This window comes from Quercus robur, chromosome 10 (genome assembly GCF_932294415.1).
Source record: "Quercus robur chromosome 10, dhQueRobu3.1, whole genome shotgun sequence".
Taxonomy (NCBI): Eukaryota; Viridiplantae; Streptophyta; class Magnoliopsida; order Fagales; family Fagaceae; genus Quercus; species Quercus robur.
The window spans coordinates 27244016-27257404 of NC_065543.1; the positions used below are offsets into that span (position 1 = coordinate 27244016).

The 13389-nt window shown below is 36.0% G+C and overlaps 1 protein-coding gene across 7 annotated transcripts in view; it reads left to right on the forward strand.

Annotated features, from left to right (window-relative positions):
- LOC126701526 (probable cyclic nucleotide-gated ion channel 20, chloroplastic) overlaps positions 1–13389 on the forward strand; it is a 51149-nt gene that overhangs the window by 20922 nt on the left and 16838 nt on the right. For all 7 annotated transcript variants that reach the window (XR_007647387.1, XR_007647388.1, XM_050399675.1 and 4 more), the window contains 2 exons: positions 553–819; positions 13085–13230. Coding sequence is in view for 5 of the 7 variants with exons in the window: in XM_050399675.1 (XP_050255632.1) it covers positions 553–819; positions 13085–13230 (413 nt within the window). In the remaining 2 variants the exon portion in view is untranslated. The remainder of the gene's footprint in view (positions 1–552; positions 820–13084; positions 13231–13389) is intronic.

Genomic DNA, 13389 nt, shown 5'->3' on the forward strand with positions numbered 1-13389 from the left:
TCATTCATGTTGTCAGTTTAGTTTGTAATGTTTTGATTTATTGTTGACATGGTAAAAATATTTGTGACATGAAAAAAGAAACACCATGAAGACAATAATTTGTTTCATCATTGAACTAGTCATTCAATAGTTTTTTTTTTATTATATATTTTTATTTCAAAAGAAGAGAAGCTTTTGACATTATGGTCTTATCTTGGCCAGAACCCAAACATTGCATCATTCATGTACTCAGTTTAGTTTGTAATGTTAGTAAAATATTTGTGATAGGAAAAAAAAATCCACTACCAAGAAAATAATTTGTTTCATTAATGAAGTAGTCATTTCAATATTCTTTATTTATTTGTTATTTATTTAAAAAAAAGAAGAAAATTTTGACTTTATTGTCTTATTGGAAGTCATTATATTGACTGTGATGCTTCAAACATGAGAGGGTTGATTATGCCAACTGCTTCTTATTTCTATTTTGCCAAGTATTCTGTTTACTACGTGCATGAAGTCTTTTGTTCAATGATTCACTAATTTTCTCGTTTTACCTCCTCTTTATTTTCCCAGAGGGTTAATCAATGTCTTCGAGTTGCCTGTGAAAACTCTGGACTTGCATCATGTATGAGTTTTATAGATTGTGGGGTTGGAAAAAATTCTAAACATTTTTCCGATTATCCCAATTCAACATGGAATAGCTGGAAAGATAATGTGAATGCCAGTGCTTGTTTAACTGAAGATGGCTTTTCGTATGGGATTTACAAGACAGCTGTCTCTCTTACTATGGAACAAAACATCATAACCAAATATATATTTTCATTATTTTGGGGATTCCAGGTATTCCTTTTATGTATATCTTCATTTTTGCCTTATCTTTTATATGAAGTGTCTTGAACTTTATCCTACAACTTGAATTTCAGTCGGAATTTTGTTTTACATAGTTTTTAAATTAACTAGGGATGTGCTATAGGAAAATACATTACAAATTTTGTCAAGCCCTTTTGGCGGGAGGCAAACCTGAGGCACACACTTGCCATTGCTTTTGGTTTCCTCCACTTGATTTCTTATCTTGCATTAAAAAAAATTAAAAAAAAAAAAATCTGATTTGGGTTTGTTTATTACTTCATATTCCTACTTTTAAAAAAAATAAAATTTATCTATTTTATACCTGGCAAAGATATCTGGCAAATAGTACGAAACAGTTGTCAAAAAACAATATATGGATATTGAGTTGCAGCCTGGATGGCCACTTTTCTAGCTTCAGGTAATATTACATTTGAAACACCTTTAATAACAAGTCTAATCTGAGCTTGGGTTCCGATATATTATATATCTTCAATGAGGTTGCGGCATTGCCTGTGCCAGTGATCTTTCTTCTTCCTAAACTGTGGTATGTCTTTCTTGCTGATCAGGACCGCCATGTTGGAAAAACCCATGTCTTTCAGAGTATTGCTTCTCTGTTTATATAAAGTCTAGCTTCTTGCAGCTCCTGTATGCCAATGCTCTGTCCCTTGGCCAGAATGTTGTGCCCTTCTCTGTCCTTAGCTATTATAGCCTATCCTCTTCTGCCCTTGTGCATTTTCTTTCTGACCTCCACCTGAATTAATATCTTCCACTGCTCATGGAAGGGCCATGCAGGTTGATTGTGCTCCTTTTGCATTGAAAACCCCTGTTCTAGCAGCACCTGCATCCACATTGTGAAAAGCCTCTCCATACCTTCTGACCAGAGCTTGAAAAGTCATTAGTGTTTCCACAGTATTGGGTTGCTTCCCCTCAAACTGAACTTGATTTCTATGGTACCAAATGCAGTAGAGGGTTCTGAGTACAGTGGTTAAATAAGGTAGAGTGGGGGGGGGCAAAACTTGGCTGTTAAGAATGCAATGGCTAATCTAATTTTTAAGGGACGGGAATTGGAGGTAAATCAATGTTTATAGTCAGGTTACTTCCCTGGAAATTCCTATTCAACAGATTTCTCCAAATCCAGGAATGATGTTTGTTTAGTTTGTGTGAGTAAAGTGGCTCGCTTGGGCAGTATTTGGAACTATTGGTGTTGAATTTGTCTAGTTGTAGTTAGTTGACTCATTGTTGAGGTTTCTTTCCACGGGTCCACTAGTTTATTTTCTTATTGTGAGTGTGTTGATAAGATTGCTGCTGTGGACCAAAAATAGTGTTCAACCCACTAATTATTTATTGGCTCCAGACTTGTTATCTATTACCTCTTTTGTCTTAATGGAAGTAATTATGCTAAGTGGCCCAAGTAGTTGAAAGAAGTTCAATTACGTGATTAATGAACCCCCTGCTTCTATGGACCCTAAATATGCTGATTGGAGAGTTGACGATGCACAAATTAGGAGTTTCCTATGGAATAGTATGGAGTCTAAGATTAGTTGTAGTTTGGTTTTCTTACCGACTGCAAAACTTGTTTGGGAATAGGCCAAGGAATTGTACTTTGGTGTTAGCAATTTGAAGCGAATTTATGATCTTCATCAAGCTTATTTTTCCTTGACTCTTAGTGATTTGTCTTTGGAAGACTATTATAACAAGTTTAAGAGTATATGTGAAGAACGCAATATTTACCATCCCATCTCCTTTGATATGAAAACTATGAAGAAACAAAGAGATTATATGTATGTTGCTTGCTTCCTCACTGGCTTACCTACAACATTGTACCCAATAAATAACAATTGTTGGCAAGTTAGGACATCCTTTCATTGAGTGAAATTTTTGGTAGACTTAGACAGGCCGCATTATCTAGCTCTAAAACAGCTACATTACCTTATCCTAGTACTCCTACATTACCTTCTGGTGATAAATCTACTTTTGCGACTTCCATGGGGAGTGGTAGAGGTGGTTGTGGAGGTCAAGGCCGTGGACATTGTGAGCAAGGGGGAAAAGTGGTAGAGGACGTGGCCTCCACAAGTGCACTTATTGTCATGGTGAGAATCATACATTAGACTTCTGTTGAGAGTTGTATGGGAAACCCGCAGCTCATCAAGCTAGTTTTCAGGCTGAACAACTGATTTCATAGTCACTTCCACCTTCATCCAGAGTAGTCTCCATCCTTGAGGAAGAGTACAATCGCATCCTGTCTATGCATTCTAATTTTGTTGGGTTTGGCTCTATAGCTACTTTGGCTTAACAAGGTACTTACATTGCTTATCTTCCCACTCAGGAACCTTGGGTCATCGACTTAGGTGGTCATCGACTTAGGTGGTCATTGACTTAGGTGCTACTAATCATATGACAAAGTACCTCAAGTTTACTTTCTGACCTTGAGCACTCTAGCAATCTTCCGAATGTTACTTTGTTAGATTGCTTAACCACTACAGTTTTTGGTTTGGGCACTGCCAATCTTAGTCCTAATCTCTCTCTCTCTCTCTCTCTTCTGTCTTATATATTCTTGACTTTCTTTTTAATCTTTTGTCAATTAGTAAGCTTAGTAAACTTTTGAATTGCGTTGCCATTTTTTTATCCATTCATTGTATCTTTCAAGATCTCTAGACGGGGAATATTCTTGGTGGAGGGAATGTAGTTGGTGGACTCTTCTACCTGGATTAGCATGGTTCTTCTAGTTTAGTGGCTTCTCACTTGTCTACCTCACCTCTCTAGTATCATTGTTATCTTGGTCATCCCTCTCTCTAGGATTTGATTAGTCCTGTCGTGTTGTTGTGTCCTTACAATGTGAAGCATGTCAGTTGAGTAAGCACCATGGTTTTTAAACCCGTACTATTCAAAGAATTGGACAAGGGAGATGTTCCAGGTTTTTGAGATTGTATTGAGGTCGAATCAAGGTCAAACTGTGATGATATCATAATTAATTTAATAATTATTTAAAATATAAATAAATATATTAAATTAGTAAAAATTGAAAATTTGACTATGATTAATTATTTAAAATTAATTGAAAATTAATTATTTAACATATTTATTTTATTTTTATGCAAGCTTATATGATATCTAAATTATTTAAGCCATGCCAAAGCCCATTTGACTACCCAATAAACTTTTTGAAAGAAACCCAATAAAAATGTTAAGAAAAATATTTCCCATTAAATTAATTAAAAAAAGCCTGAACAGTGGTGGACATTGATTTGCCTGCCATTTAATTTTTTTTTTTGAGACTGAGACCCATTCCCCATGAAATTTAAAAAATAATAAAATAAACAAAAACAAAACAAAAGCTAGCTAGAAAGCCTAGAACAGTAGGACAGTGGATAGCGTAAAGCTAGCTAGGAAGCCAAGAAGAGAGTGACAGTGTGTAAAATTCAATTGTCTTGTCCGCCCCATTTAAAAACATAGTCCAAGAAAATAGGTTGAGTCTAAGCAAAGAAGTGGGCGAAACTGCATAAAGAACAAGAGAGAGTGCGAGACATTGACAGTCAGGCATTGAACAAACCAGAGGGCAAAACCACAGAAAGAACAAGAGAGGGAGAAGAAGAATAAGAAGAAAAACTGAAACAAAGAAGGAACGAGAAAGAGAGTGAGACTGAGAAGAAACTATGATGCAATCTTAACGTTTGACAACATCTCTTGGTGGTTGAAACTTCAACAATGGCAATAAGGTGATGTAAGCTTGTAAATTCCATTTGTTTAAAGCTTTGACCCAAACCATGAGAACTGTCCACAATTTTCAAACTTGGGTGGTTCGACTGCGGTTAGAGTTAAAAGAACCGTATTAGTGAGAGGTTCCCTATTAATCGGGTTGTACCATACTGTAATACCTAGAATTTACTTTAAAAAAAATGAGATTTAAAAGGAGGGGTATTTAAGTAAATCTTTTTGTGGGGTCAATTTTATAATTAATATTACTAAGGGGGTTTTTAGAAAATAAGGTTGAAACCCAAGCTATATATAAGTTAATTTAGTCAGCATATAATGACAGATATTTTGAGAGAGGAGACTACCCAAAATATCTATGCTTTATTTGGAATTAGAGTAGTTTTGGCTAGTAGTGAAACTATTTAAATATTCAGAGAGTTTTAATGATGCAAAGGAAGAAAGGTTTAGATATATATTTGCGGTAAACTAAAAGCTAGGTACCTGCAGATTTTTCTATGCTCAGTAATTCAATCTTTTTCTATACCTTTGTGCGCTAAGCGTAGATAGAAGCCGCAAATTTTTTTAGGCTTAATTCTGCACAGATTTTCTTTAAGGAGCAGTGCCCGAAGTATTGTACTTGATGAAAACAAAAAGCCTATTGTGCCTAGGCTTTGAGTTTCTGACATGCTATCACCAAAAAAAAAAGAAAAAAAAAGATAAAAAAGAAAAAGAAAAAAAAAGAGAGGAAAGAATGGCTGTATTTCCATAAGGCCATGTGCCTAACTCGAACTTGGAGTTATCATCGTCTCAAAAGATGATAATGGTGGCAGGTGGCATGAGACTTGGAGTTATCATCGTCTCAAAAGATGACAATAGTGTCCAAGCGTCTTTGTTTTTCTTCTAGTATGATACAGTACTAAGAGTTTTAGCCTTATCTCTAGGGCATTAATTGTGGCAGAAAAATAAAGAAGATTATTAAGAATGAGGATTTTTGGGGATATTAGTGGAACATTTTTGGATATTTTTAGTAGTTTCTCTTTTGGCCGGTACTGTTATAAGTTTTTCTTGAATTATTTGATTATTGAGTAAATGGTGGCTGAAAATTGTTTAGGTGATATCTAAGGATTTTAGAGGAAGTGTTTGGGAGAAGTTCTTTTGTGATGAGCTAGCTGAGATAAGTAACCTTATTCTAATTGGTTTTATTTTGCTTATACTACTGTATGTTAACTACTGAAATTTGTTTATAATTGTTTCAATTTTATTTAATTGTTTTAGCTACATTGATTTAAAGTAAAAAATAGAAATTATCACAAATATATTTGATTACTGAATATATAATTTTATATATATGTATTTGAATGAGATATATTTTTGTTTGAACTGTGATTGGATATATATGATTTTGGACAATCTGACTTTGTTTTGACTCTAATACCTAGCCAATGGGGTTTATTTATTGGTATTGAAACTAGTTCTATTTAGGGCATCACGAGCCTATTGTGTTTCTGGACCCAGCTAATGGGGGATATATATTAGCACGGAACTAGTTTCATTTGAATTTGATGCCCACTTATGGGGATATAGTGTGACCATAGTCATAAAGATTGTTAAGAATATAAATTATGTTTGATTATTTGAACATATGTTTTTGGAACTTATTGTAAATTATAGCTTTGATATATGGAAAACTGATTATGTTCTAATCCATCTATGATATATTTGTAGGATTAAGATATTCGATCTATGTACAACTTATTATTTTACAGATCTATTTGCTTGATAGAACTTATTAGGACTTTGGTTACTTATTGAGTAGCATATGTTTGGGCTTCCGTTGGGAGTATGAGTGAAGTTTAGGAAATCATTGGAATAAAATTTGGAATTTTATGTTTAATAATGTCTTTTGTTTAGACTTTAGTCTTAAAAGATTTAGTTTATTTTTTCTTTGTGATGTTGGAAGATTATTATTTTGGAGATCCTTTGAGAATTGCATTATTGAAGATATTTTTGGATTTATTGATGAAATTTTCTTTGAGGACAAATTCTTAGTGATTAAGAAGACCTTTCACACTTGTAGGGTGTAAACCTTATAAGCGTGTGGCTGTTGTCACATGCCTAGCTCTTACTTGGGTTTGGGGCGTGACACATACAGTCTGGCCTAGATCTAAAAACCATGGCAAGCACCATAGGGTGCCTTTTATCTCTAGGTGTGAAATCATGTTAGTATTTTCATTTAGTTCATTCTGATATTTAGGATCCAATAAACACTTCTTCATTGTTGGGATTTAGATATTTTGTTATTTTTGTTGATAATTTTTCTAGGATCACCTCTTTTTATCTTATGAAAGAAAGGGCTGAATTGTTCTTCATTTTTAAATATTTTTATATGGAAATAAAGACTTAATTTAGTGTTTCACTTCATATTTTTGACATAATAATGCTCGTGAATATTTTCATACATCGTTGTCTTGTCTCATTTTTTTGATGATTATAGTATAATTCACCAATCTTCATGTCCTCGTACTCCACAACTAAATGGAGTTTCTAAATGCGAATAGCATCATTTGTTAGAGGTTACCCGTGCTCTTTTATTCCATATGAGTGTCCTCAAATCCTATTGAAGTGATGATGTGCTTGTTTCTTGTCACCTAATCAATTGCATGCCTTCTACTATTTTGGGTGGTTAGATCCTCTATACTGTGCTATCTCCTGTTGTACCTTAATTTTTGCTACCTCCTAAATTCTTTGGTTGTGTGCACTATGTTCATCTCTTAGGTCTAAGGGGTGATAAACTTGATCCTAGATCAATTAAATGTGTTTTTCTTGGGTAGTCTTGTAATCAGAAGGGATACCAGTGTTACTCACCTACTCTTCGTCTTTCATTAGTGCCCCATGTCTCCTACTATAACTCCTCCTAAAAAACCACTCCAGGTGTATCATTGTTGGCAACAAGAAGAAATGCATGCCTTGTCTCAAAATGCCACTTGGTCTTTAGTTCCTCCTCTAGGGAAACTATTGTTGGCTGTCGTTGGGTGTACACTGTGAAGTACTTGCTTGATGGTTGTATTGAGCATTTTAAGGCTCGCTTGGTTGCCAAAGGGTATACATAACATATAGTGTTGATTATGCAGAGACATTCTCTCTAGTTTCTAAAATTTCTTTAATCAGAATTTTAATTTCCTTAGCTGCTAATTTGAGTTGGCCACTATTTTAGTTAGATGTTAAAAGTGCAATTTAAATAGTGATCTGAAGGAAGAGGTGTAGATGGAGCAACCACCTGGTTTGTTGCTCAGGGGGAATTTGGGACAGTATAAGGGCTTCATAAAGCCATTTATGGTCTTAAGCAACCTTTTAGAGCTTGGTTTGGTTATTTTAGGGTAGCAGTGTTAAAGTTTGGATTGCAACGTTGCCAATCTGATCACTCTGTATTTTCTCATACCTCTAAAAGAGGAAAGATTATGTTGATAGTGTATGTTGATGATATCATAATCACTGGTGATGACAAGGACATTGATGATTTGAAGACATTCCTTTAAAACTCCTTTCAAACTAAGGATCTGGGCAAACTTCATTGTTTCTTGGGTATTGAGGTAGCACGATCTAAATAAGGCATCTGATTATCACAAAGAAAGTATGTGCTGGATATTTTGGAAGAAAATGGCTTGCTAGGATCTAAACAAGTGGAGACCCCTATGGATCCTAATGTCAAATTTTATTAAGATCAGATCTATTATCTAATCCTGAGAGTTATCGTTGTCTGGTTGGTAAACTAAATTATCTCACAGTTACTCGCCCAGATATAAATTGGGGGGAGAGAGAGGGTTTCCCTGTCTAATACCTCTAGGAGATATAATGGTCTGGGAAGGTCCACCATTAATTAACACACGATAAGATATAGTGGTAACACACTGCAAGAGCCACCGGATCCATTTATCTCCGAATCCTATGGTAGATAGGACAACTTTGAGAAAACCCCACTCCAGCCTACCATAGGCTTTGTGCATGTCAAGTTTAAAGGAACCAAACTCTCCTTTAATATTCTTCTTTCTTCTTAATAATGACATAAAATTCATGTGCAAGGATGATATTATTAGAGATATGCCTACCGTGTATTAATGCATTTTGGAAAGGGGAGATAAAGGAGTCAAAGAGGGCATCTGAGTTGATTGACAAGAATTTTATAAATGATCTCATAGACTAGACTACATTACAAAGCCTGAAAGGGCAAAACTGGGAGACATCTTCTGGACTAGCAGATTTAGGAGTCAGTGTAAGGAAAGAGTGGTTTAGGGATTTCAGAATCGGATCTGAGTGGAAGAAGGAATGTACAGTTGCAAGCATGTCTGGTTGAACCACCCTCCAGTACCTCTGGTAGAATGCAGCTGGTAACCCATCTGGTCCAAGGGCTTTGAACGGTCCAATTTGAAAGAGCGCTTGAATGATTTCTTCATTCTAAACAGGCTCCTTCAGCTTCATTTTTTTTTTCCATTGACACAGCGGGCAGAGGAACTATGCTTAGTTGTTCTTGGATCTGGTTGGCCTCATATGTCTGTTGTGATGTATAGAGTCGCTGGAAGTAATTCTGGAAACACTGGAAGATACCTTCTTGTGAATCCACCCAACAACCCTGATCATCCTTTATCTGCTGAATTCAGTTTCATAGCCTATGGTTTCTAGCTACCATTAGGAAGTACTTAGAATTCCTGTCCATCTTGATTATCCAGTCTCATAGCACGTTTTGTGTCCACACAGTTTCCTCTCGTTGGTATAATCTTTTCCAACTGAAAGTGCTAGTCTTCAGCTTTTCTAACATCTTCATGGGACCTTATGTTACTTCGTATTTCCTGCAATTCCATCATTTTGTTTTCAATGTCCACTTCCACTCGCCCAAACACATTCTTGTTCCTCTCCCACAAATTGCCTTTCACTTCTTTGATCCCCTGTACCAATTGGTAGGCATGAAAACCGGCCTTGTTAGTGTTCCATGCTTCACTTATAATGCTCTGGCAGTCGGGCTGATTGGTCTACATCCACTCAAAATGGAATGGTTTCCCTTTGAAGATTGGGCTCAGTCCATGTCCAGTGGAATGGGCCCATGATTTGAATGCAGGATGGGGAAATTCCTTACCACATTGTGGGGAAAGCCATGCATTTAGTCCATTGTGACAAAGACACAATCAAGCTTTCCATAACAAAATCTTCCCCTAGTCTGCCATTCTTCCAAGTGCATGCAAGTCCCTCAGAGTTGAGTAGAAGAAATCCTTCTTCTTAAGCACAAAAAATAATAATCTCAAAATACACTCTGATTTATTCAATCCAGCCAAATAGCTTTTATAGAAGCTTAGAATAGCCCTCAAAGCATGGGAGAACGAAAATAGCAATTAACACATTACATTTTCAAGACCATAGTCAAATAAGACTCATAGAGACTAGAAACAAAATAAATGATTGGTCTGCTTAGGAGTACTGAAACATAAAGGCTGATTATTTCCTAGGGAATACTAAGTAATGCTATTTGACTTCTTTGAGAAAATAATCATTAATGATCTAATTTGGAGGGAAAATTCGTTCAAAATAATGGGCTTTATTGTTGGACTTCAAAAACATTTGGGCCAGGGTTTTTTAGCATCAGATTGGGTTGGCTGGAACTTGGGACACTCTGGTGTCATCTTCTACCCTAGGGACTATCATATGATTGTGTCCCAGTTGTGTCCAAAAGGAAGAAAAAAAAAAAAAATAAGCATTGTAATTTAGGCACTTAGTAAATTAGTATTCCCTCATTCTTATTGTTAACTTATGCATTTCATTAAAAGTCCGATTAATTTAGGTGTTTCCCCGACCCTAGACCCAAATTCTCGAAGTCAAATATTTGCTTCGAGCCAGGTCTACTTTGAGTAATCTGAAAACATAATTAAGAGAACAAGGTTAATATAAAAATTGGTTTCTCCTCCATCAGAGATGAGAGACTTTGTTAGAGTTGGGTTCGATGATTGACTTTCTGTTTGCGAGTTCTGGCCTTCTGGGTGGTTGTTGATGGTTGACTTTGCTGGTTTCAGGTAGCAGCAGTTGATTGTAGGTTCTGGTGGGTTGACAATAGTCGACTATGCTGGTTAGGGTTAGTGGCGGTCAGATTGTGGGTTTTGGAGGTCCACAGTAGTCAACTAGGCACGACGGTTACCAGTGGTCGGATTGTGGGTTTATAGAGGTCCATGGTAGTCAACTAGACATGACAAGCTGGGATTGTTTACATTGGCACTCTGATACAACATAGAAGCTAATTGAGCAATTTTTATTGAGAAGAAAAATTACATTAGCCCTAATACACATGTATTATTTATAGGTTAATCCCAAAATGCAAAATTACTCGTTTTCCCTCACAACTTAAACAATATTACTCAGTACAGTACATATGCTAACATCAGTACATCCTCTCATTTGAAAAAAAAAAAGAAATCTGTAGATTGTTATTGTGCATTCTAGGGTTGGATCAGGATGTTGTGATACCAAGTTGAGTTGTGAAATATAAAAAATTAGGTTAACACAGTGAGAGAGAGAGGGTTAAAAAAAGGTTTAGGGCTTCATCAATCAGTCTCTTACTTTATCACATATATTAGAGTGATATGGAATGATTACAAGAGTAGATGCGAATATAAAAATAACATGCGAATATAAAATTAACAAGAGTAACACATTCATATAAAAATTCTAATTTTTTTTAGAGGTAGATGTCCCACACTTGAGAGTTGACATTAAAGTTGGATAAGATAAAGAAAAAGTAATGCAATTTATGTATTTAAATAATTTAAAAAATACATGTAATAAATAAGTAGGATGTCTCTGTTAGAGACACCAATGAGTGCCAATTGAGCTACAAGGCTCATGAAAATTTCCGATTATAACTAAATAGACATCAATCTTTTCCCTCTATCCCTGCTCATTTTGGGTGGACGCAATGATGTGGGCCAAGATGGATTTCCCATCTCTCTGTGTCATCACCATCTCATTTCCTTCCCTTGAACCAGATGGGAAACAAATTCCTTTCCTTACAGAGTTTTCCATTCCCTTTTATTTCCATTAAACCAAACAAAATGTAAATGTTATGTCATATATGTGGTCTCGTGATGTTGTACACTTAATTGAGTGAGTTTTGCATTTTTGATGCTGGAATACAAGCTCAAAATTAACTACATGAGTATCTTATGATTATAATAGTATAATGAACTTGTGTCTTATAGTGCCCTGCCAATGAAAAACTGAAAGTTCAATTATGTGTATAAAACACCCTTGAACGTTTAGACCCCCAATTACAAAATAACCAATTCAAGATTTAGATCAAACAACTAGTGTGCGGAAAATGAACAAAAGTTATAAATAGAATTAGCAAACAATCTAAGCCAATTAAAAACACATCCACAGCAGAAAATAAAAGGCAAAAATAAAGGGAAGAGAGATGCAAACACAAGGACAACACACGATGTGTTATCGAAGAGGAAACCGAAACCCTTGGCGTAAAACCTCTCCACCGCCCTCCAAGCGGTCAATAATCCACTAGAAAATGTAGTTGGGATACATGAACAGCAATAGACCCTCCAAGCCTAATCTACCCGATGTACCTAAGCCCTCCAAGCTTCTTGCTCCAACGAGGTTGCGCCGAACCTTTTTCTTTTCTAGTTTTCCGGATTCCGCTACTTGACCATAGCATCAACCAATGTAGATTGGTTCCTTCCTAACTGCTTCCCAGAACACCAAACAGCCCTCTCACAGTAATGAATATGGTGAGAACAAGGTTTTGGTAAAATGCCTCTCAAGGGTTTGACAATGGAGAGGAAGAGAGTTGAGGAATTTGAAGAGACTCTTATGTATAGATTGTAGATGAATCAATCTTGTTTTACTCTAGGGTTTCTCTCTCAAAATTCTCTCTGGAAGCTCTCTTTCATTTGTGGGTATAAGGGGTATTTATACTGAGGTGAGAGGAGAATGTGAAACGTCAGGTTTTTCAAAACAGGGGTGTCTCGCGGCTTGGCCTCGCGACTTGACTGAGTCGCGAGATACAGTCGCGAGATAACCGTATGACCAGTTGTCCTGTTTTGTCTTGTAGTGCTCCAGCTAGCATGATTGTTCACCTTCTGGCATGCTTGGCACGTGTGCTGCATCTGGCGGCTTGCAGTCGCAAGTCACCCGCGAGATTAAGCCGCGAGTCTCTGTTTTCTTGCATACTCTTGAGCATTCAACACTCTATCTCACTTATTACCCTTACAACAAACCCACCTAAATACAGGGTTACTAAATGCTGAAATACAAGCAAATTTGGTACGGAATAAAGCCAACAAGATAGTTGATTAAATTCAACCTTACAAAAACTTTATTGACTTTATAATAATATCATAATTAAATTATTTGTCTCAAATGATTTTCTTTCTTGATTGTATTCCATACTGACCTGACACGTTTCCTTTGGTAAAATGATAGGAAGTGTGTTCATATGTGATTCAATAAATTTTGTAATGAAATGTATAAATTAATTAACTCGTTGCTGACATTGTTTTTGTACGATTCTATGAAGCAAATCAGTACCCTCGCTGGAAATCAAAATCCAAGCTATTTTGTTTGGGAAGTCCTTTTTACCATGGCCATTATTGGGCTGGGCCTCTTGCTCTTTGCTCTTCTCATTGGAAATATGCAAAACTTTCTTCAGGCTCTTGGGCGGAGGTACATTATTTTTACTATGGTGATATGATATCTTGTTCTTAAATCTTTGTGCATGCAAAAGCCACTTAAGATTCTTGACAGTATATAGAGTGTCTTATCAGTGTTGATCAATATAAATAATATTCTTGTTTGAACCCTCTGTTAATTATATTTCTTCAA